General features: G+C 35.4%; 1 protein-coding gene across 1 annotated transcript in view; it reads right to left on the bottom strand.

The window, feature by feature from the left end:
- The window catches only part of LRP1B (LDL receptor related protein 1B), a 290,821-nt gene that overhangs the window by 49,441 nt on the left and 216,793 nt on the right, over nucleotides 1-24,587 (bottom strand). Inside the window, exons 61-74 of the mRNA XM_041406020.1 lie at nucleotides 23,473-23,589; nucleotides 23,182-23,301; nucleotides 20,764-20,883; nucleotides 15,145-15,261; nucleotides 9,959-10,065; nucleotides 9,172-9,301; nucleotides 8,091-8,197; nucleotides 7,650-7,782; nucleotides 4,300-4,422; nucleotides 3,723-3,845; nucleotides 3,327-3,464; nucleotides 2,677-2,811; nucleotides 1,915-2,034; nucleotides 528-769 (exon numbers count right to left, since the gene is read on the bottom strand). Coding sequence (XP_041261954.1) covers nucleotides 528-769; nucleotides 1,915-2,034; nucleotides 2,677-2,811; nucleotides 3,327-3,464; nucleotides 3,723-3,845; nucleotides 4,300-4,422; nucleotides 7,650-7,782; nucleotides 8,091-8,197; nucleotides 9,172-9,301; nucleotides 9,959-10,065; nucleotides 15,145-15,261; nucleotides 20,764-20,883; nucleotides 23,182-23,301; nucleotides 23,473-23,589 — 1,832 coding nt within the window. The remainder of the gene's footprint in view (nucleotides 1-527; nucleotides 770-1,914; nucleotides 2,035-2,676; nucleotides 2,812-3,326; nucleotides 3,465-3,722; nucleotides 3,846-4,299; nucleotides 4,423-7,649; nucleotides 7,783-8,090; nucleotides 8,198-9,171; nucleotides 9,302-9,958; nucleotides 10,066-15,144; nucleotides 15,262-20,763; nucleotides 20,884-23,181; nucleotides 23,302-23,472; nucleotides 23,590-24,587) is intronic.

Consider the following 24,587-nt stretch of genomic DNA (forward strand, 5'->3'; position numbering starts at 1 on the left):
AAGTCCAAACCTACATTTATGCTTATTCAAAATCAGATAATATGCAGTTCAACAAAAATGAGAATAAATATCAGTTGTTCTAACATTTAAATATATGTCATAACTATGCCAATATCATTGTTTATATGATCACTGTAGAAATTAAGTTTGTGTTTAATCTCCATTTTCTGTCTTCCAAAGATTTGAAATTCATGGCTTTCTTCTTCTATATGTTATATTCTTCCCTTTTCTCTGCTGAAATAAAAAATCTTGATGGTATACAGCCTCCCCAATGTTCTAATATAGTGTTTACTTCTCTGCAGGAAAGTTTTTTAAATCCTACAATTGTATTGTCTTGGAGACTCTACCAAATCTGTCAGAGTCTTGAACAGAAAAGCTTTAGTAGCCATATATATCACTGAAATAAAATCATTCTCAGATAGACATTTTAATTTACTGAATCACCCCATGCTATTACTGAAGAGTCAGAATAGAAAAATAAATTGAATGAAATTTGTGTGATTTAATCTTTGATTTTGATCACTTACTATCAAGCCACTGTTACTCTGCCTTCTCTCTCTGTCGTGAAGTTTTCTGTAGAAAATCCCTCCTGGATTAAACTGAGTGCTCCAAACAATCATATCCCCTTGAAAATATGCATCCATTCCAGTTATCCTTGAATTGTGTTCAATATGTGATATTTGCTGATGAGCATCACTGTAGTTGAATGGATATGCAAAACCCAGGATGTCAGTGTCATTAGCAACATAGAGAACTTGATCTTCAGAGCCTAGGGATTATTATAATGAAACAAAAATAAGGTAAATGTCAACTAATGCAAAAATCAGTGTGTTTTACTCAAGTAGCTTTTTGGCGCTCAGCTGATATAATTTCTGAGGTTAAAATTATTTTCTGGTTGTTGAAGCCTGCAGAAACACCTACACTCTGGGCAATGAATGCAACTCTTGATATTCTGATATCAACATATCAACTTCAGTGCTCTCCAAGTACACAGTGAGACACTCAGGACTACATTTTAAGGTGTATGTAATATTAGAATTTGAATATTTTTAAGCAGTACACAAAAATACAGGATATTATGCATTCAGCCCATATGAATCCCATATTTTTATATGCATGCTGCCATTAGAGGGTCCCAAATGTATATATTAAAGGAACACAGAGCTGTCAATAAAGATGTTTTTAAATTGCTCTACTGGAAATTACAAATGGAATGATTTTATCTTTAGTGAAGGCTGTGAAGTTTTGACTGCAACAGAACCTGTGTCTTACATCTCATTTCAGATAGCCAGATACCATCTTAATCCAGATGTTGTAAAGTATATTATTCATAAGAAAATGTTCTCTAATATCAATACATTGAGTTTTGAGAAAGTTAAAGTCTGCTTGATAATTTTGAATGTATTTGGGTAATTTTTATTTCTCCATTCATATCTCATTTATCCATAGAGAATCAATTTAAAATGTCACACTTCCTCTTTATGAGTATGAAATATCAAACATCATTTTCCCCCTTCCTCCTGATAAATGCAAGAACAAAGAGGAGGTTGGTTAAAGCAAATATCAATGAGGAAAGAAGGAAGCATGAACTGTGTTACAATGGAATTGAAGCTCGTGGACAATTCAGATTTAGGATAATGATTCCCAGATTTTTAAATTATAAGCTCTCAGAATTATGTCTGTGTTCCTATAATAACAAACCATTATCTTCAATTAGTAACCCTATTTGTTCCCATGTCATAAATTGATTTCTTTAGTAACAGGCAATGATGCCAAACCCTGAGAGAGTCCATGTTCTGTGTGAAATACTAATGACTCATTAATATGATCTTCCCATGGCAAATTTGCTTCAAAATTATGGACAACCTATATAACAAATGACAGCACTGTCTATTTTGATTCTTACAGCCTTACCTTTTGCTATGCAACTGTTGTTCCTCTCCTTATAATTTTTCTCACACGCACATCTGTAAGAGCCCTTTAAATTATGGCAGTGTTGGGAGCACGTACCAAATACCATGCACTCATTGACATCTATGAAGAAAAAATTGTAATTTATGTACCTGTAGTTTAATGGGCTATTATTTAAAATGTTCTTAAAATCATGGAACAAAGCAGATGAACAAAGGGAACTCATAAACTGTCTTGTTAATTAGCATGGCACCATCCATATTAAGACTACATTTTCTAAGGAAATTCACTTATTATCTGTTCACTTTGATTTCAATTTCATATTATGCATATTTATTATTTTATGCATCTCAAAATATCCTCATATGTCAACTTCAACACCAATGTTAAATTATCTACTAGACCTTAAAAAATCCATTTAGTCCTTAAATTATTTAATAGCCTGACTTGAACCTTTTAACATTCTAACAACTTATGTTCAATTAGTTGTCCTTAACAACTAATGCTAAATTTTTGATAACCTCTCCAGGTAAAATGTATGAACCTACATTTTGTAAATACTTTCTGGTGTTTGGTTTTGCTTGTTTTTTGTTGTTCTTTGTTTTGTTTTGGGTTTTTTTTATTTCTTGATGCCATAGCTATCATAGCTTTTATTCCGTGAAAAAAAAAAAGCCCAAACCTCAAATGTGATATGTATCTCCTTCTTCAGCACAGAAAATTGACTTTTAATACTTCACAACAAGGGAAAATGGAAAATATCTGTACCTTCACATTGTCTATTCCTCCTGTTTCTCTGAAATCCAGGTTTACACTGACACAAAAGGGATGATTTTGTTTGATTACAGAATGCATCATCTCCACAAGGATTCACATTATCTTCACATGTATATTCAGTGATGCCTAAACATAAACAAAATGTCTAAAAAATCCCTGGTTGAATTGTTCAAAGGGTTAAAAATTATACCTAAAGTGACAACAACAAATAACAAATTCACCTATCTCTTTAAAAAGGATCAGGTAAATTTTCAACAAATAAATGACATTATAGTGTTTATCTACATCTGCATAATTTAATGTGTTATATTTTATGCAATGACTATATTTAACTGAGATACATTTCCCATCAAGAATTTCATACTACAATTTTTCCTGTTGCAAATATGAAACAATACAATCAACTTGCACTTAAATTCTGTAAAGAACTCATATCTACACCAAAAAACCTCTACAACTTGAATTGCTACCAAATTTGCCTTGCTCTTGTGGTACAGAATTCCATCCATTTTTAACTAAAAGAAGGAACTACACTAAACTGACTTCTGTATTGTTCAATAGGTCTTGCACAGATAAATGTCTTGGTTAATTGTTTCTTTTCTGCTACAATCAAGAGAACAGATCTTGCCAGCCCAACTCACTTATTTTGCAGTCTTGCTCATCTGAGCCATCTCCACAGTCATCAAACCAGTCACACTGCAGCTCCATGGGAATGCACTTCTTGTCATTGCAAGCAAACTCATCTTTTTTACACGGTCTGGCTTTATATGTGATTTTATCTACATAATTACAGATTAATAAGAGAAAAAATAAATCAGTATTTAGGATTCTCAGGTTATTTTAGACACAAACAATTGGGAATGACTGCCAAGCATTAAGCAACTGGAATTTATTTCAAGCTTAAATTCTTTCGGTTTCAAATTCTGATCTGCTAACCTGCAGTTAAGCCCTACTGAAGGACAAGCAGATCTGTGCAACAAAATTTGCCTTCAAGGTGTTTTCTCTGATCTGAATGCCTTGAAAGGTGATACACCTACCACAGTGATCCTCATCCGAGTTATCTCCACAGTCATCGACCTCGTTGCAAATCTGCTCAGGCCGCAGACAAACCCTGTTGTTCCTACATCTGTAGGGCCTTGTTGGAGGGCAGGGAAACTTCACTGCACAGCAAAGAAAAGAAGCAGCTGTTAGCCAGCTATTAATCCTTTTTTAACGACACATCAAAGCCAGATATGTGTTGGCACTCTAAGTTCTTCATGTAGAGGTTTTGTGTGATAAGGGTGATTTATACCTTTTTTTGAGAACTAGTAAATATGGCAGAAAAATAGCAAAAGAAGGATGAAGCGTAATGATGCTCAATATTACATCACGCAAGTAACTTTTTCCTCCCTCTGTGGGTTTCCTAGAGAAAAGTTTCATTTCTCAAAAATAGCAAATATCCAACATCTGAAATTACGTGAAAAGCAATAACAAAAGAAAACTATATCCCCATATTTCAAGCTTATCTTCTAAGCAAAACAAAATTTAAGACACATGTGCCTTTATATATTTGTGTGTCTCAAATGTCATTCTTGCTTTATTATACAAAAAACTCTGAAAAATATAATGCCATACCACACATTTCAGCAACTTCATCAGAGTTATCTCCACAGTCATCCTCACCATCACAAACCCAAAAATGTAGTTTGCAGAGGGAATTGTTGCACAGAAATTCATCAGCTCTACAAATATTTCCCCCTGGGAAGATGAAAAGATGACAGAAAAAAAAAAAAAAAAACAAAAAAAACCAGGAAAACAGAAAGAAGAAAGAAAGTCATTTTTTGATCAAACCACTGCAACCACTTATCACATACTATTTGCAGAGAGTAACACAGGTAGCATAACTAAATTTACAGATCCCAAAGGAACAGGTTGGAGAGGCAGAGGAATACTCATTCAAAAACTCTTCCTTGACCAAACATCTCCTGTTCCTGGCTGCTGGCTGGGAATTACCAAACCAGTGACCAGCTGGGCATGTTCCTCTTGCATTTAGCCAGGAGACGTTTAAACTCCCTGTCTGCAACTCTCCTTGGTGATGCAGCCTCTTAGCAAAGGCCTGGCAGGCACGTCAGGAATTTGGGCCATCGGAGAACGAGAGAAACAGAAATAGGGCCAAACATGCGAAAAGCCACTTCAGTCCAGGTTTGTTTCACACCCATGTCTGATTCTCCCCCTATTCCTGCTCCACTCTCCGAGTCACACGTCAGAGACAAAGTGCTTGCAGCCCATCAGCCATGAGGCAGCACCTTCTTCTTCTCCTGAGGAGCAACAGGCTTGGCCAGGTCTGTAAAACCCCCACCACCTCTAAATGCTCTATCCAGGAAAGGTCCAGCCATGTGGGCACAGAACAGATAAAATTAAGGGACCTCTGACAGGATCTTCCTTTCTGTAACTTCTGAAATGCCTCATCAGGATATTTATTGAGCGCTGGAAGCAGCAAGGATAAAATCTTCCATGTGCTCTGAATCATCTAACAAAAGGGAACATGGGGTAAGGGAAAATGGTTTAGGACAGAATGCTCTCAGGCTGTAAAAATTAGTTGAAGATAGATTCAAGATTTTAATGTGTGTTGTAATAAGAGAGAATTTGTTTCTCAATTATGACGAAATTTTATCACTTCCAATCAACAAAGTTATGGAAAGTTCTTGCAATTAATTTCCTACAAAACACATTTTTTTGCTAACTGGATTTTCAGCTTCCTGAGAGGAGTGGAGTATAAAATAAATAAAGCTGTGTACTTGCAGAGAAGGAAACAATGAAATTTTATATGATAATGCCAAAACTCTCACTGTGGCTTACCTCAATGCATTACACCCACTCTAAGAGCTAGATCAGGCTTCAGTGGCTTTTTACTCATTCATTCAATGCCCTGTTCACACCTCATTAAAATCAACAGAAGGCTTTCTTTTGCTATAAAGGTTCAGAATGGCTGAACTTTTTTCCCCCAAAAAACTAATTTCCATGAAATGTCCATTGCATAAAAGGATGTTCAAACTCTCACACTATGCTACCAGGTATAATTCACTCCCAAGGCAAATATAACTTATGAACATTAACAGAAATATCCTGTATAATTATCCAAGGAAAATATATAAAATTCAAGTACTCTTCATGATGAAAGGCATGAATCCAAATAATAGTGTATGCAATCACAATATAACCATCATTCTAGTTGTTTAATAAGATTGAAGAGAGTTATTTTTATAAACATGCACAGTGGGCCACAAATAAATATTATGGATATTATTTTAGAATCCTGTAGAATAAAACTCCATTTGTGTTTGCTGTATTTCAAAAGATGAAAAAATTAGTTATCAGTGAGATAAACTGGCATTTCTTTCATGTGATTGCTCTGGCTGTCATAATTCCTTTATAAAATAGATTTCTGCAACAGAATCATAATTGTGACATAAATACAAAGTATGATAGCAATAACCAACTAGGAATAGGCTCCTTATTGTATTGTAAGCAATTTACAGTTCACAGAAGCTCCATTATGCTGCCCAAAGAATAATGTGGGCATCAGATAAAATAAGTGTATTGCTATTTACTTACACTCCATTGGGCTTTAAAGAGATTCAGTCCAGATATTTTAAAAGCAGTTTTAAAATGGACTAGATGGTTGTTATTTATTTATTTATTTGATTTTGTTATCTGTCTTCTAGAGGTCTAAACATCTCTGGAATATTCTCCACATTCTCTGAATTTTCTGGTCTTTCTTTCAAACTTAATGATCCCCACATGATGTCTTTTTTTTTTTTTTTCCTTTAGTCTTATGTATTGTGTAATGGACTTAAAACAAGGAAAGGATAATTTACTATGATTGCTTTGCACCTGATTGTAATCCCATATAACTGTACTCCATTATGTTTTGAATTTATGCACAGAACATGTGACTGGAGATGGCTAACCCACAGAATTACCTACTTTAAAGAAAAAGAGAGACGAAAAATCCAGGAAAACCCCTCAAAAAAAAAGAAGACAAAATGCCGATTAAAATTATTCTTTAGAAAAAAACTCCTTTAATTTGACTTAGAGGAGGGGCTGGTGAGGAATGTGGAGCTCAAGGGCAGCCAGGACTCCAGTGACCATGGAATGGTGGAGTTCAAATCCCTTAGGACTGCAAGGAGGGTGCAGAGCAAGCTCCCTGCAGGGCTCCAGGACAGCACACTTGGGCTTCTCCAGGATGCAATTGGGAAAGCCCTGGAGGGAAGAGGGGCCCAGGAGAGCCTGGTTGGTATCCAAGCATCACCTCATCCAAGCCCAAGAGGGATGTGTCCCAACAAAGTCAAAATGTGCCAGAAGGACTCTGTGGATGAACAAGTTGCTCCTGGACAAAGACAAAAAAGAAGGTGAAGCACTGGCACAGGCTGCCCAGAGATGCCCATCCCTGCAAGTGGCCAAGGCCAGGTTGGATGGGGCTTGGAGCAACCTGGGACAGTGAAAGGTGTCCCTGCTCATGGCAGAGGGCAGGAACTGGATGAATTTTAAGGTCTCTTCCAATCCAAAGTGTTCTGTGATTCTCTGAAATAAACAGAAACCTGGGCTCTTAAGATGACTTATTTAGCAAATGTTTATTATATTGCACAGCTGTGTGATTTATTGTGCATGGCTTTGTAGTTTATTGGGGCCTATAAAAGCTTGAATTAACCAGATTTACTGCTGATTTCCTTGATGAAAAAGAATATGCTTCCAGTAACAACATGACCTTTTTCATCACTGGGGAGGGAAACAAAGGAGGAACAAGTCATAAACAACACAAGTTTAGCTTATTCCTGCAGATCACTTTTGAAGCTGCTGTACTGTCTTTGTCAGGAGAGGTCACAGAACTTTCCTTTCTCCACTCAGAATGGCCAGGGTACCACTAACTTGCAGTGTGTGTGCTCATAAAGCCCAATAAATGTTTTTAGAGAGGTGTCTCTTGCCTTGGTCACAGTTTTCTTCATCACTGCCATCCACACAGTCGTGGATCCCATCACACAGCCATCGCACAGGGATGCAGTAGGCCTTGTTTCTGCACCGAAACTGATCTTCTCTGCATTCTGTCACACAATCCATCTGTGGGAATACAGCTATGCATTAATGAATGGCAGCAACAACAACTCATCCATGCTGTCAGGAGGGAGCAGCTCCTGGTGGAAACTGCCCCAGAGACAGGCTTGGGGGTTGACTTTGAGAAAACAAATTTCTGCCCTCCAAAACCTGCCCACAGAGCAAGAAACATACAACCACGGGGCTAAGTTATCTGACAGCACTCAAAGGATGCAAGAAAACCCTATTTGCCTTTTCAATTATTTCGAGACCTAAAAAACTTACAAAAAAATTATCAGGAAGAAGAAACAAATAACCAGAAATGTCTCAGGTACCTCATCAGATCCATCAGCACAGTCCAACTCCCCGTTGCATTTCAAGGATGCAGAAATGCAGCCTCCACTTGCACACACGTACTCACTTGAAGAGCAGGTTGGAGATGCTGGTTACAAACACATATTTTAGCATTAAGAAAAAGACAATTTATGAATAAATTGATTTTTAATTTAAAGTTTCCTTCTGGTTAATAGTGAGCCAACTTGAGTCTAAGCACTTTTGTAAACTATTTGACAAATCTGAATTGTGATATCCTAAATAAATTGTATAATGATAGTGAAAAAGTGCTTGAGTTTTTTCACTTAGAAATTTAGTTTAATTTTCTCCTTATGCTTGATAACAAAGGCAACTATACAAATGCATATATTCATAGAATATTTAAAAAATTGCATTCCTTAAAATGGGCTTAGAGTTTAGCTAAATGTAGCTAATTTATAAATGAATAAACTAAATTTTTTGGAAACCATCTCATTGGAAAGTATTATTACAATTAAAACACATAAATATTAAACAGGATATTTTAATATAAAGGTGGATATTTTTTGTTGCACTGTAAATCTGGAGAGTTTTGTCATAGGCTTTTATCAGTTACATCTAGCTTACAAAAAAATTTAGGGAAGTTCCTGCAAAAATCCACAACTCTATTTTCGAAGAAAGAAAAAACCAAAAAAAAACAAAAAACCCCCCAAAAATCCCCAACAATTTAGTATACAAAATCTTTGTGTAAGGACTATTAAACTTTGAATGAAGACCGCAAAACAAAACATTTCAGGACATGCCAAGATTTACTGACATTTTCAGAGCAGAATTTTATATGTTGCGTATTTATTATCAAATTACAATTCAAAATAATTAAATACCTATGCCCCAACAGGCTTCACACTGCAGAGTTGTACATAAGTAGGATTTTCAAAACACCAGACACGATGATGCAAACTCAAAAGGTAAAGTTTCAGGTTTTTTTGTACTTTCTCACTACTAGTAGTACCCAAGAAGTCATGATTTGAGGATTTATATTCTTCCTTCACTCTGATTCATTCCTGGATTCATTTTATAATTCAGAATTATTTAAAACAATACCTGGTTCACAGTTTTTCTCATCATCCCCAAGTTTGCAGTCCTCGTGACCATCACATTTCCATTTTGCTGAGATGCACTGGCCGTTGGAGCACTGGAACTGATCCCTAGAACAGCCTGTTTCACAATACCTCTGGTACCAAAGAAACAACCAATAAACAAGATCAAGACTTTATATTAAACATTGGTAAATATGCAGCTGGTGACAGAAGTTACAGCCCACAGTCCTCCGTGTTATGAAATATGTAGTAATTAAAGTCTTGTGAAATTAAATATATTTGAGGATATGATTCAAAATGGTGGCTCACACCCTCTAAATAGCTGGAAACACCTGAGGTCCAGTATTGACAGGAGAAGAGAAGGGAAAAAAGGGGAAAAAAAAAAACCCCAACAACCAGAAAACCAGTGAAGTATTATCCAGTGAGCTTCTGATACAAAACAGCCTTCATTGCTCTCTCAAAAAAATATCTCAAACCAAACCAGTGCTGTGTGTAAAAAGAATGGTTTCCCAATCAGGACACAAAGTATTTATGTGATGGGAAGAGGTTCAGATCGCTGCTGGGACAAGAAAATGTAGAATACTCTTCCACTTTACTTATTTGTATGTTCTCTTTTAGGAAGAATCACATCAAGAGGTTTGGTTTTAATTTCATGATGATATTTGCATACAGGGATTCATGTATAAAGTTCCCACTGCTGCCTTTTAGAAAATTTCTCTGCAGGAATCCATTCTCCAACAATTTAAAACTATGAATTCTCTGAAGAAAGACTTATTCTGGAAGATGCCTACCTCATCTGAGCCATCTGCACAGTCATAGTCTCCATCACACCAGAATCTTGCTGAAACACAGTCTCCATTTGCACAAGGAAAGTCTTTCAAAGTGCATGTTTGAGGCTCTGAAGAAAGAAAAGAAAAACCACTAGGTTTATTAGCATTCCTATATCAATAAATAGAAATAAATATAAATTCCCCCAAGCAATAAATAGAAATAAATATAAACAAATATAAATAAATAAAAAGAAACAAAAATAAATACATAAAATAAATAAAATAAATAAAAATAAACACCCCCTCCACAAGAATAAATATTAAAAACTCAAAACAACTAGCTTGCAAATGATAAGGAGTGGTTTTTCTGTGGAATTTTATTCCACAGTATCTTTTAACTACATTTCATTTACATATAGTAAGATAGTAATGAAAACACTTTCATTACTTTCATACATTTGGGTTCTACTAAATTTCTTTGTAAAATAACATGATGTTGAGTATATATATATTTTATGAATTTCCACACATGTCTGTCATTACAGGGTTTGTGAGATAAGCACCAGAGGCCAGAAATACATTTTGCATGTCAATATCCAATGAAGTTGGAACTAAGCAGATTTCTGACTTTCCATCACACAGTAGCACATCATTTATCACATATCTTTTAGAGTGTGTGTGCCAAGAGTCAGCTTCTCCTGTGCCTAGCATTCAGGGGAATGGCAAATGGGACACAAAATTTGGTGTTTCAAATAAAATTTTTCACTACTGCTGACACAGAAACATTGGCAAGGGGGAACTCTGGGGAAGAGTCCCACAGGAGAACATCATGTGCTTTCCTCCTGAGAATGAGGACCACTCCAAAAGACATTTTTTGGATGCTGGAGCATCAGACTAAACAAAGGTAAAAGGCATTGGTGATTTAGGAGAAGTTCAGCAAGTTTCAATATGCAATTTATATCTGCCAGTCAGAGGGCTTGGGGGAAAAAAGGACTTAAAAAGCAAACAAAGATTATTTGTGGGATTATTTCCACCACAGGAAACAATGCATTATGTAAATGATGTAAAATCATGAATAAAAATTAATTAAAAAACCTTTTTAGCAGAGAGATGGGAAACAGCAAATGACAGTGACAGAACCAAAGGAAGAAGGGGGGGAAAAAAAAGAGGTGAGACAGAGCAGAGAGCAGCAATGGAGAGCAGGAATGGACAGCAATAAAGTGAGAAATGCTGGAGGGTTCTTTATTGAGTTATGGAAGGTGCAAGCATGAATGCTTTTCTAAAATGTACCAAAGTGATAAAAGCAAACACAAAATTAAAGGCCTCCAACTGAGAAAAATTTGGTAAGTACCAGCATGAGAATACACCACACATAAGTTACATGGATGTAACAAACTTGACTTCCGGTGTTTTGGTTTTTTGTTTTTGTTCCCCCCCCCTCCAGGATTTATAAAAATCAAAAACTATTCCAGGAAAGGAGTAATTTTAACCAATTTTCCACTGCCTTTTTTCCACTCTTTACTTCAAAGAAAGACTCAAAATGAATCTGTTTAAAATTCTTTAAGATTAATTTCATTTTTCAGGTATGAACAAATTTTAATTTTGAAGTTGTAGGAAAGTAATTTGAAAAGCACATCTACAGGAATTGCATAAGTTCTCCAGAAATGTTATATTTCAGCAAATCAAAGGTTGGCATTTATGTGGACTCATTATATGCACACTACCTCAAATTTTTTTTCAAAGTGTAAGCTCTAGCAAATCCCTGACATTTGATTCTTTTTGTTTTTAACAAGCCAAGAAGGATAATTTTATGACATAATAAAATATACAAAGGAAATAATTTGTGGGAAAAGTAATTCACAAACAAAAAAAAAAATTGCCATGTTTCTATATTGATTGGAAAAAATACAAGAAAATACTTTTGCTCTACTGCTAATAAATTATTTATAAGCAGAGATTTGATACTGGGAAAAATGTACACAAAAAGCTAAGTACTCAATTCTCTAGTTGCAAGAAATATTTCTTCTGCTGCTGTGATCCAGCTCTGTGATTTACATATGAACACAGAAAAGTACTTTTCCATCAGTGCTCAGATTGTTAGAAAGGAATAATTATTAATACAAAACAATATTAAAGGAACAAGCATAAATGGACTTCTGTATAACCCATGAAGGACAGTTTTCTTTAGCTTCTGCTTTACCAAAACACTGAAACTCCTTCCCAAGAAAAGCACTGGGGTCATAAACCTATCCTCGGACAAAATTAACTAATTTGTTTTCTTGGCAACTTGTAGAAGCAACAAAAGAGCATTAGGAGGAACTTGTAGCAGCACAAATATTTTTACACTGATTGAATTCATGTCTTGCTACAACATTATTGTGCTTGCTTTGCTTCAATGGTTACAGTATCTTACATTTTCTTTAACCACATTAAATATAAAAAAATTCCTGTGCTTTCTTTTTAGCTTAGATAGATAGTAAAAGATTCATTCCTATGGAATTTTCCTTTTTTGGACATTCCTGTAAGAAGAAACACTATTTTTGTGGTATTTTCTTTTTAAAAATCCAAATAAACTCTGAAAGCAAATTCTCTCTTCAGACAGATATTACCTCAGAAGAGTTAACAAGGAATCCTACATTTCTTATTGTGGACCCTTTATGTACCAATATCCAAGCTAAAAACTCTTATTTCAGTGTCCAAATATAGTTTAAAAACAATAGACTGTAAGACAGAGAATGACAAAAGCTCTTATAAGGACCTGTATCAGCCATAAAAAAATGCCTTACCTCCCACTGCTTAATAATCTGGTGAATTAAAAATAAATATTACAATTAGTTTACCTTTATCAGTTAGTTACATATCAAATTTCTTATCTTTGAAAAAGAACCATAAACACTGTTCAAGGTAAAGTGATAAGCACTTGTTAACAAGGGATTTGGATCAAACACTGCCTGCTCATTACATGGTAAAAAAAATAAAACCTGAACGGGTGTGAAAAATGATTATTGTCGTATCATTGTGCCCATTAAGACTTCGTTATGATATGACCAGAAGAGTGAATTTCTTGCATGTGAAGAAACTATAGAGAAAAGTGCTAATGCTTGAGCTGAATTTCTGTAATTCAGTGAATTCATTCCACATTCTTGAGAAACAACTCATTTTTTGATATAGTTCTCCGACAGCCCTTTGTGTATTATATTCATGGATGCCATGAACAATTTATCTCACTGTGCAATGTTACTTATTTTGTCAAATGCTTTTGAAGTTCTAATTTCATATATATTTGTTTCATTACACTTTATTCTGTAAGTGGCTTGATGCTCTATAAAAATTTTATGCAACTATTTCAAACAATGGAACAGTATTATGTACTGTCCCAGTGCTTCCAAGATTTTAGATTTTAAAACTGTGCCAGCCTACTGTGTTTAATTTAAACAGTAGAATCTATAGCTAGAAATTAAGTATGCATTTGACAAGCAAAAGTAAATTTAAAAAAACCCTAACACCTTTTTTACCTGGGTACTGTCAACACACTAATTCCACTAATTAATTAATTACAAATTTCTTTATCTTTAAGTCTAGAGAACAACCAAGAACTTAATTTATAACTTGGCTACTAATATGGACACGAAGTTGGCTAACACCATAATTTTCTTTTTTCTTAGCAACTTCAGATTATTTCTCTCTCATTATTTGTGCTCTTAAATATCACTTTGTAGTATGATGATCTGATCTTTAAGGAAGAGAATTGTTACTGCTGGATCATGTAAAGGTAAACTAATTGTAAAAAAGTTAAACTAATTGTAATATTTATTTTTAATTCACCAAATATGATACTCAGCACTTATTTTGCCTACAGCAACAACATTTTGTGGAAGTTTTTGTTTTTTCCTTTTTTTCCAAATGTTCAACAAACTGCCCAGTCCTGTAGATTAACACCACCACAGCAAAACTATCACTCTCTATTCGATTTCTACATGAGAACAAAACCATAAAATAATTTCTTGCTACTTGCAGTACAGAAAACTGACACTAATAATCAATTCCTAAGTAAAATCTGCCACAAAGTCAAGAAAGCTTTTGTGTGCCAACCCCCCTGGGGTATAACAACAAAAGGCTCTGAGTGATTACTGAGCCACACAATATTTTCCCTTTTTTATGTAACACTTGCATATGAAAACCACAGCACTGCTGCTTGCAGTAATAAAACTCACAACATTTTCAAGTGCAGGGAGTAATTACCAGGCAGAGAAATCCACTTTAACCTCCCAAGCTGAATGAGCCACTCTGTACCTATGGACACCACATCTTGGACTGGAGAAAGGGGCAGCAGCATTCACTCAGCATTAGAATGCCTAATTTATCAATCTTTCTAGATCATTACCTTGAAGATACTAAATATACACTCATGGTATACAATCAGGAATGTGTATTCAAGGTTATGTGCAAGAAAAAGATACTAACTTCGTGCATTTCTGAGTAAAAAGGAAAAAAAACACAGCAATTGTCAAGAGAAGGCACTCCAGAACTATTTAGGGAATGTCCCTCTTGAAATATTTTATAAAGAAAATAATTATTAGATAAAATTATTACAAATTTTTCATTTCCTCCTGAGACCCAGATGGAAATTAACTCCCTGGAAGTGGTATTACAGAGATTTATTAGGCCTTCAGGTTCCTCATGGGTGGGAGAGAGTTGGGTAACTGAGCTACTTTGAATAACCACATCTACTTCTCAATGCAATTAAATACTACAGAAATTGACTTCTCTATATGAAACAAGGCAAATCATCTCAAGAATACAATGAATATAATGAACAGGTAGTGTTTGATCAACATTTCTTGTTAACAAATGCTTATCAATTCACTTCTGAACAGTGTTTATGATTTTTCTTTAAAGATAAGAAATTTGAAATGTAACTAACTGATAAAGGTAAACTAATTGTAGTATTTATTTTTAATTCATGAGATTACTGAGCAGTTGGGGGTCAGGCATTTTTTTCATAGCTGATACAGCTCTTTATAAGAGTGAACAGAATTGGAGAGTTACAGCAAGGGACATTTTCAATTGTGGTCAGCTGATTTTCAGCAGATCAGAAAGTGTTGAATGAAAATACACACCTGTGTTTTACCAAAATTCAAAAGTTTCCTCTTGCATGTTGCTAACCTGACTCTGTTCTAACATGGACCAAGGTAAAAGTTACTTACTACAGTTTTCTTCATCAGAATTATCTCCACAATCATTCTGGCTGTCACATCTCCAGTGATCTGGAATGCAGTTGTTGTTTTTGCACTGGAACTCATGAGGTCCACAAGTTTTTTTATCTGTAATTAGAGAGAATAATGTTTACAGCACTGGAAACAAAGAGTCAAAATGAGAAACACTCCCACTAAATGCATTATAAAGTTACTGGATACATATAAGTACAAGCAACCATAATATTTGAAGTTTTACTTTCACAAATAATTTATTTCTCATAACATTCTTTAAACTTCTATTTATACATTCACACCCGAATCTTAAATTTGATGAAATTAAAATATGCAGTGTATAAACTGTCATATATAGTTAAAAAGTATAAACTTTAGAAAGGGTCACAAGAGAGGGTATTAGGACACTGAATCTCAAGAACTGAATTAACTTTTCTTTGAATTTATCTGTAAGATTGCCCTAAAAGATCAGATCACAGAAAGCTACTAGAATATTGATTTGAAAAATGTACAAAATACATATTTCTCAAAAGTTATTTTTGCATATAATAAAACAGAAAATTTTGCACTTTGATTTAAATTTTTACCTACTGATGGATTGGATTGGATGTTACTCATATGAGGTAAAACATTACAAAGCCTATAGTGCTGACCTGAGGGACATTTCCTTCAGGTTCTATATTTTCAATGAGCTTTTCTATTTACAGAGGAGCATTGGAAGCCTCTTAGAGATACATGAACACCCTGGACTCCTCCAGCAGGAAGGAGCTGCCTCTGTGTTTTCTGTGAGCAACTCTTGAATAATTTGTTCAGCTTCTAAGGACTGAGATGAAATGAAGTAAATTAAAAAGTTATCAGTGACATTTTCGTTGGGGAGGGAAAAAAACCAGTTTGCTTTGTAAAAGCCTCAATGACATATTTAAAATTACATGTCACTGTGATATTGCACTAGAAAATGTTTAAATTTCTGTTAGGCAAAGTCAAAACATGTCAGAACAGCTTCACTCTGCTCTCATGGCAAGCCCTGGGCTGCTAATGTCTGACAAACAGCAGCTTCAAGCACCTGATTCCTCTGCTGCTGAACCACAAATCAGAGGTGCTAATTTCACGCTAAGGGCCAAATGTTGCATTTTCTCTTTTGTTTCAGGTGTGGCTCTGGAGCCAGATTGATAAGTGTTTCAGCTCAGTTGTGTGCACTCAAAAATCTGCTCACTGCAATCCTGCCTTTTTTGTTTGCTCCTTGCTCTCTGCCAATGTCACAATTGCAATAAGTTTTCTCCCAAAATAAGTTTTTTTCCATGATATTTTTTAATATTACAGTCTATGATACTTGCATCATCATATTTCAAACACTTGCACTGGCAAACAATTAAAAATGTTTAATATTACAAAACATAAAAATATTCCTGCCAAACTTATGACACTTGCATTTTCACTCTGTAGCTCTGCAAAGGATAAAGTTTCAAACGTGAAATCCATCCTATGTTTATTAAAATACTTCCAGTAAAGTCTGCAATCTCCCACTAGAGTACCTGCCCACAAACTGAGTTGCAGCACTAATGACAGATAACATCACAGCAACAGATAAATATTCTATTTATCCCTCCACATTCAGTAGAAATACCAAGATGTAATCAGTAATACACAGAAGCCAGAGATGACACCCATTCATTTCAGTTACCTGAACATGAAATATATCTTTTCTTACTCTTCATAAAGAATTATTTAGTTCTCAAGCATGCTAAATCCATTTTGTAGCATTTCCTTTTCTAAGCATGTCAAGAAAAGATAGATTTTTAATTTATTCAACCTTAACCTCTGATTGCTACTTGAATGTTAATCTTTGTCTTCATACTTTATTCCTAACAAAAAAATAAAGAAATAAAATTTTTTAATACAAAATATTTTGCATTTTTGTAAGGTTCTCCCTTCTTCACAAATCTGAAAACTTTGTTTTTCCTCTGGGTTCAATGATCTCTGACAGCTGACAATGTCTTACAAACCAGATTTGCTTGTCTTGTATTTCTTCACTTTATTGAGAACTGAGGGAAACACTGGGATACTAGAGACAGGATATAACAAAGAGGAAAACTTGGGAAAGTTGCGTAACAATTATCTGATCTTTGAGAACGATGCATTCATTCACGTCAAATGAAACAGTGCAAGACCTTCATTACTGAAAATTGTGGAACCATGAAAAGCACATGGGGGCCCACACACTTTTTGTCATCTCTGCCTTCAACACTAAATTGCTTTCTCATTTTTCTTAAAATTAGACCACCTTAAAGTGTGAAAGTTCAGGTAGAAATGGTGCAAAGGCAAAGGAGCAAGCAGTGATAACTCCATTTTCATATTGCTTTCTTCAAATTGTCATTAAGAGATTAAATGACCTGCTGTAACAGGCACAGCCCTTCCTTAGAAATTTGTGTGACCTGAGGGAGCTGCTGCTGGGTTGGGTTCATGTTTTTTGTGCTGAACTGAACTAGGATTTTATTCTAGAAATACTTCTAAATGAGCATGAGGAAAACAGGATGAAGGCTTAAATGGGGAAACAAAAACAAAACAAGGCAAAACACCCCCCCCCATCTGCACCCTTTTGATTCAAATACCAATCCCTGTGAACAAAACCACTAATTGTATGCATTGCTCTTCTTTGGGGATTTTAAATCCATATATTTTCACGTGTGTGCATGTGTGTGTGTGTGTCTGAGAGGGAAAAAAATCCAAAACTAAAAGCAATTTGTTTTTGATGCCGGATCTGCTGGCTGTCCTAGAGCTTGGCAGGCTGTCACCCATGCTGGAGACAGGAAATTATAAGCCTGTTGAAGGAAGTTCAAGATTATATAATGCATCCTCCAAGTGCCTCAAAGAAAATATCCTTTATCTTCAAGAAAAAAAGCCTACTTTTTTACTTTCACAGCTAAAAATAAAATCAATATTTAAAAAAGTGAGACGGAAGAAAGCAGTCACGCCAATGTTGACACATTAGGGAAATAAAGACCTGAAACACACATAACCTTTAAAGACTATTATAAAATCCCTTTTCAAGACCACATACAGCTTTTTTCAGATTCTAACTCAAACTGGTCCATTTTGATGTAAAGTACCAAAGTTGTGAGCAAGGACTAGCATAAGCTAAAGGCTTTCTTTAATTTCCTGGACAGTTAGCACCAATGAACTCTACCTCTTGTTCTCTGAGAAACACCAGGCACTCCTAAAGAAACCCACATTTCCTGATTCTGCCTCAACTGTCTGAGTTGGAAAGCAACCACAGAAGAACAAATACATTTACACTGCTTCTGGAAATGTACTCAGTGTAATATCTCCAATAACACACAGCAGCAGAAGTTGACTAAGCAAAATACATATGGACATGCAGCACTCAAGCAAAAAGAGATTCTTGTACACAAGTTTTGCATTGCAGACATTTTAGAAATTAACTCCAAACAATAACAAATTAGTGTTACATCAACATATGTAGATCCTTTTTATACTCATTCATATACTTCATAGAATTTGATTCTATCAAACTTTGTATATAAAAATAACAATCTTTAACTTGAAAAATAAAATGCAGAAGAGCAAATTGTGTTGAAACTACTGCCATTGTAAGGTCATTTAACCATATTTCAAATGCTAAAAAATATGGAAAACTTCAAAATGTGATTAAACACACCCTGTTCTTGTCAAGGCTTAGCTGTTCCATGTGTACTCAACTGTGTTTGGCACAGAAATTGTGACTATGGATAAATTATTCTGTTTCCTCCAACACAAAACCCAAGAGCAGTGTATGCAGCCAGGAGATTAAAAATAAAGATGTGGGTGTTTTTTCAGAGAAGTGTGTGGTTAAGCTGTGGGACACCTCACTGCAGCATGTTGTGAAAACTTTACAAAGGCAAAAAAAGTGAAATCTATGATGAATTATTGTATACAGAGACATATTTGGCTGACAAAATCTCTGATTCTCCAGTTGTTAGAGGATGGAAGGGTATCCCAGGGAGGTTTCAGTATGGGCCTGCTTTGCTCACATATTCCTGCCAGAGACAGGACAAAACTCAAGATGAGTCTCAGATATAAACCAACACCTCCAGCTGGAGGTGATTTAAAGGTCTGATTTAAATGTGATTTAAAGAACTTTTTGATCTTGGGACCACACACAATCCCAAATTTCTTCTCTATACTTTTTAGTCATATGAGCAATTTTTATTCTATTTATTGTAAAGTGACGGCTCAGAGTGAAGTACTTAATTCTAAACACAATTTTTCCTATTTACTGTCAGTATTATTTATTTTTCTCTTAAAAAAAAAATCATTACTTATATTACTAGATGAAATACTTTATGACCATTTGTGCCACGTCAGCTGGGTGTGCACAGATTGGTCAAAATGTGAATCCACAGTTTGGAAGCTTGGAATCCTGTCCCAGTTGGAAAGCCACAGCATGTTGGAGATCCAGGTGATGTGGAATGGTGGAGGAGAAAGTGGCTGTGATATAGATCAGAAAGTGAGCAGTGCAGGGCTGCTTCAATAACAGCCCAGACGTGGATGTGAAGCTTCACCTCCTTTGCATTCACTGTTTCTTCAAGACAAATGATTCCTTGCACTGTAAACTCCTCACCAGTTGACAGGAGTAATTATTTTCCCCATCCGGGCAATTCAAACGATGGTGTTGGATTTCCAGTGTTGAGAAAGTTCATTTTCCCAGGCATACTGGCCACCTTCAGCATTTTTTATATATGCTCATGTGTCAATTATTAAAAACACATCCATGGAAAAGCAGGCCAGTGCTTTGTCCTTGACTGCAGCCTGTAGTTTTGTTACTCTGTTGTCCCAGAGATAAACTTGTTCAGACACAGGTGTTTCATCAAACCATTCACTGATGCATGGATGAATAATGGAGAGAGCTTTAAATGTTCCATATTTGTCTTGTTCTCCTCCACCTCAGACCATTTTTCTGTATTTTCCTTTATAGACCAGTCTTGAAAGTTTCACAAGAGTTTCTGCACATGGTTAGTGTTTGTCTTGCACTGACACCTATCTTCAGGGATTTTCCAGCAGTACTGATCCATTACTCTGTCTTTGTCTGTAATCCATTTCCCAGGCAGAACATTTATATTTATTATTTTCTCTAATTACAACAATAAGAGCTGACTCATAACTCTCTGGAGCTCACACAGCTATGTCAAGTTAGAAACTGCTCTGAAGCTTTCTATACCATCAGTCTTAACTACCAGGATTTGCATATTATTGTATTTTCACTATTTATGAACTTCAGCAGCAATTGAGTGCAGGCTGAACTGATAGAAACTGGTTAACACTGTGAGAAAAATAAAGAATATCACCTTATCCTATGACAGCCACTACATTCTGTGCCACTTCCATGACTCTAAATGAAAGCCCCATTTGCAGCTCCTGCCAATAAAGAAGTGGTACAATAGGAATTTTATGAACTACTCATACAAAGATTGCCATTCAGTAAGAACTGGATGAGCCAGAGAGGTTTCAGATAGGTATTATCAAACACTGAAAGAGGATGTAAAACGTGGGATGATTATTTCTTTTTGCTAAAACAATTTCAAGCCACAGCAACAGATGCAGAACCACTGGCATACTCACCACAGTTTGCTTCATCTGACCCATCTGCACAATCTGGGTCTTCATCACACACCCACAGCTTGGAAATGCAGTGTTTGGTTGTTTTACACTGGAAGTGGTCTGGAGAACAACTGTTTTCAGCTTTAAATAAAAGAATTCCAGATCAAAATTAGAAATTTTTGCTAATATTTAAAATATGTCTTTCAAAGAAAAAAAATAATTAAGGATTCAAGAATCAGAAATTTGGTATCTCTAGCAGAATTTACATATCTGTAAGAATAAAAAAACATTCAGGTTTATACTGCTTATAGTTTTGTCATTTTCTTATATATTATTTTATATAAACATTAAGGTAAAGCAAATATAATGAACAAAGTGTCTATTGTGATATTCTTTTAACAGCAAACAGACTTACTATTGATAGAATCAAACCACTTTAGCAAAAATCAGGCAAGTTTTTTACCTTACCTTTCAAAAATGGCAGTTATAAATTCTGAGAGTCAGTTTATAAGACTGAGGCAGCTCTGGATTCTTTGATCAAAAACAGAATCAAAATTATGCATGATTTTTGTGAAATTCTGTGTTCTGTTAAATTGGGCAAATGTTGAGAAAAGTTTGACAAATATTTCACTTTATCAGTTTAGAACAACAATTTTTGAATGAATCCTGCTGCAAGAAAAAGATGCAGCTGAGCTTTCAGCTTATTCTTTAAGGATGGTCTAAGTTAGAGTTTAGCTGCATTAACCTTAGAACAGCCATTAAAAAAAAAAACAACAAAAAAACAGATCCTTGGTGCACACATGTGATTTTAGATGTTCTTTAGAGATATGTACTCCAAATCATTTTAAACTGAATTGACCACAGGGGAAAACCAGGAAATGTTTGATAAGGTTTTCCCACATTAATGTCTCACCTTCATCTAAGGAATTTTGTAGTGCCTTAAAAAACTTTCCTACCCCTGTTGAAAAATAATTGACTCCCTGATATTATCATTCCTGTTCCTCAGGTTTGGCAAGAAGAAAAATTTAAGGTTTGCTAGAAGTTGGTGTAGTATTTCATTCAGTGTCACATTTCCATAGACTTGGGTATGTTCCTAACTGTACCACAACAACTAATTCTGATCCTCAGCTAGGGCACATCACCAGGGGATTTCACAGTGCTTCACAAGAAGGACCAGCACAATGACCTTCATTGTACAATTGGAAAGAATTCAGTATGAAATGTGACTTTGAAAAAGTCACCTGGTAAGCAAAACAGAACAGTGGCAGAGCTAAAGAAACAAAAGTATTTTATGGATCCCAGACTGGTGACATTACAGTGAGAGAGAATCTCACCTGTTACCTGTCTGTGCCAGGAGCCCAAGTCAATATGAACTCACAGCCCCTGAGCTGTAGACTCTGCTGTTCTGATTTAACTTCTGCCAGCTACACCTCAAGGTTTTTGGGAGCCTTTCATTTACCACATGCAGTTCTTTCCAAGGGAAAAAAATTAATCTCCCTTATCTTTCACAGGAGCTTTCCTGATCCCTCTTAATCAGTTTTTAAAGAAACCCAACATGCAAACCAACAAAAAGAGATTTATGCAAAACTTGTATTTACATCTGTCCTGAGCAGTTTGGAAGACAGCCACTAAACATGACCATCTACAAAGCCTTTCTGTCCTTAGCAACCCTTCTCCCCTTGGAGAAGGATTTGTTCCTTGCAGAAATGCAGCACATGAAAACCTTGAGAAAGCTGATCCAGAACAAGTAGCAGATCTGAGCAGTGAAATCAATAAAAGATAGAGCTACATTTCAAGGCAGCCCCATCATCTTTGTTACAAAATGATCAGACAAAAACTTATGCAACAAATTTCCATTATAAATCTAAACATATTTTTCCACTTATATCTAAGAAATGTAAAGTGAAAATAAATGTGTGAAAAGTACGTTGCACTAAAAGCTGAGCAAATGGAAATTCAGTTACATAGATAAATTCATGAAATCCCCAGAGAGAGGGGAACAGAAAAGGTAAAAATAATCAATGAAATAAAAAAGAATGTAGAAGGAGCTTTGGATCTACAGCTTTTCCAACAAAAGATTCTGAAAAACATCTTTTTCTATTGAAATGTATTGCTGCAAGGCATGGCAGATGAAAGCCTCAAGAAGATGAGTCATTTGTGAGGTTGTTCAGAGTCAAATAGGTGTTTCAACCTCAGTCAAAAACCCAATTAAATGCCTGAAATTGTTTATACCCCTCTCTTATTTGCAATGACTTCAAATTGGAGTTAATAAATGGCATTTTAGTTTGCTCATCTGTATATAAAGCATTGCTCAGCAGTCCTGTGAATTAACTGTTTGCATGTTCTCAAATTGTTTTAGATAGAGGACATTTACAGTGTTTTATTCCAGTTCCCTGTTTAAAACCAGTTATAGAGCAAAATTCTCTAAGCATAACTTACGACAGTCTCTTTCATCTTCTTCATCACCACAGTCATCCTGGCCATTGCATCTCAGGTTTATTGGGATACACTTCTGGTTCTTTGTGCACTTGAATTGCCCTGACAGACACACGTGTGTGTCTGTAAATTAAAGGAAAACAAAAAGAATAAGTTAAAAATGATCAAAAGTTGAAAAGGTTCAAAGCTTCAAAGGCAGATGAAGAAAAATGCCATTTGTTGACAGAGTGTGAAACATGACATTTAAAGAAGTTTGACCTGTTTCTGAAGCCTGCAGTGCATACAAGCACCTACCGCAGTTCAGTTCATCAGAATTGTCCCCACAGTCGTTCTCTCCATCACAGATAAAGGCTGGGAGAGCACAAAGCCCAGTTCCACACTGGAAACGTCCTGGCTGACATCTGAATTCAGCTGGGAAAAGACAAAACTACTTATGAATACTACCAGAGCAATGGTTAAAGCCTCACTATTGCTGTTCTTACCCTGTGGACTAATCCAAAATACCTATAAACTTGTATTTCCTTTATAATCTCAATCTGAGTAGATATTAGTAATTAAAGGGTACACATATGATTGCAAGACTAATTTCAAAGTCTGATATCTTTAATTTGTGCAGCTCTAGTTACAGTGCTAATGACACAGAGTGAAAACCCCCTGCAGGTTGAAGCTTACCAAAGGCTCAACAGAGACTAAATGCTCAAGTCTGCTTTTAAGAAATTCCCTATCCCACTGTAATTCTATTTCCCAAGAAAGGGAAATTCCTTCTCCAGCCTCCAGCCACTGTCATTAGAAATAATGAGCAATTATGTACCTCTATAGTAATATTATATATATATGCATAGAGTAGCTTAAAATAAAAATCTTATGTAGAATGATTACATATGTCAGAGGTCTTCGCAGCAGGAGACGAGAACTAATTATAAAATTGTAAATCAAGGGGTGAGGTATTTCAATACAAAAAAAAAATCAAATTAATTGTTAATTAACCAGAAGATTGTAGAACACACAGAGCATTTTTTTTCAAGTATAAGCTTAAGGAAGGAAGGCAAGGATAAAAGGGAGAACATTGTTATTGCTCAGAAAACGGCACTGAAAAATGTGCATCTAAATGCCTACAATTGCAACAAAACACAAGCAAATGAGATTAGAATCCCACATTATTATTACACAGAAAAAAAAAAAAAGCCAAATAAACCTGTCAGAACTTTGTGTTCATGCAAAGAATCCCAGAACCTCAAAATTAAAATCTTTAGCAAAAACGTAACCAGGATGAAGTAAAGGTTTGAAAGACAAGAAACATGTATGATTTTCCAAAGATCTTAAAAGACCTTAAAAGACTCTGAGACCAAGGAGCACAAAGCAGTGCTGCAAACAGAAGTGTGCACAAAAATCCTCTTCCTAAACTTATT

This window comes from Onychostruthus taczanowskii, unplaced genomic scaffold, assembly GCF_017590055.1.
Source record: "Onychostruthus taczanowskii isolate IOZ18803 unplaced genomic scaffold, ASM1759005v1 scaffold10, whole genome shotgun sequence".
NCBI lineage: Eukaryota > Metazoa > Chordata > Aves > Passeriformes > Passeridae > Onychostruthus > Onychostruthus taczanowskii.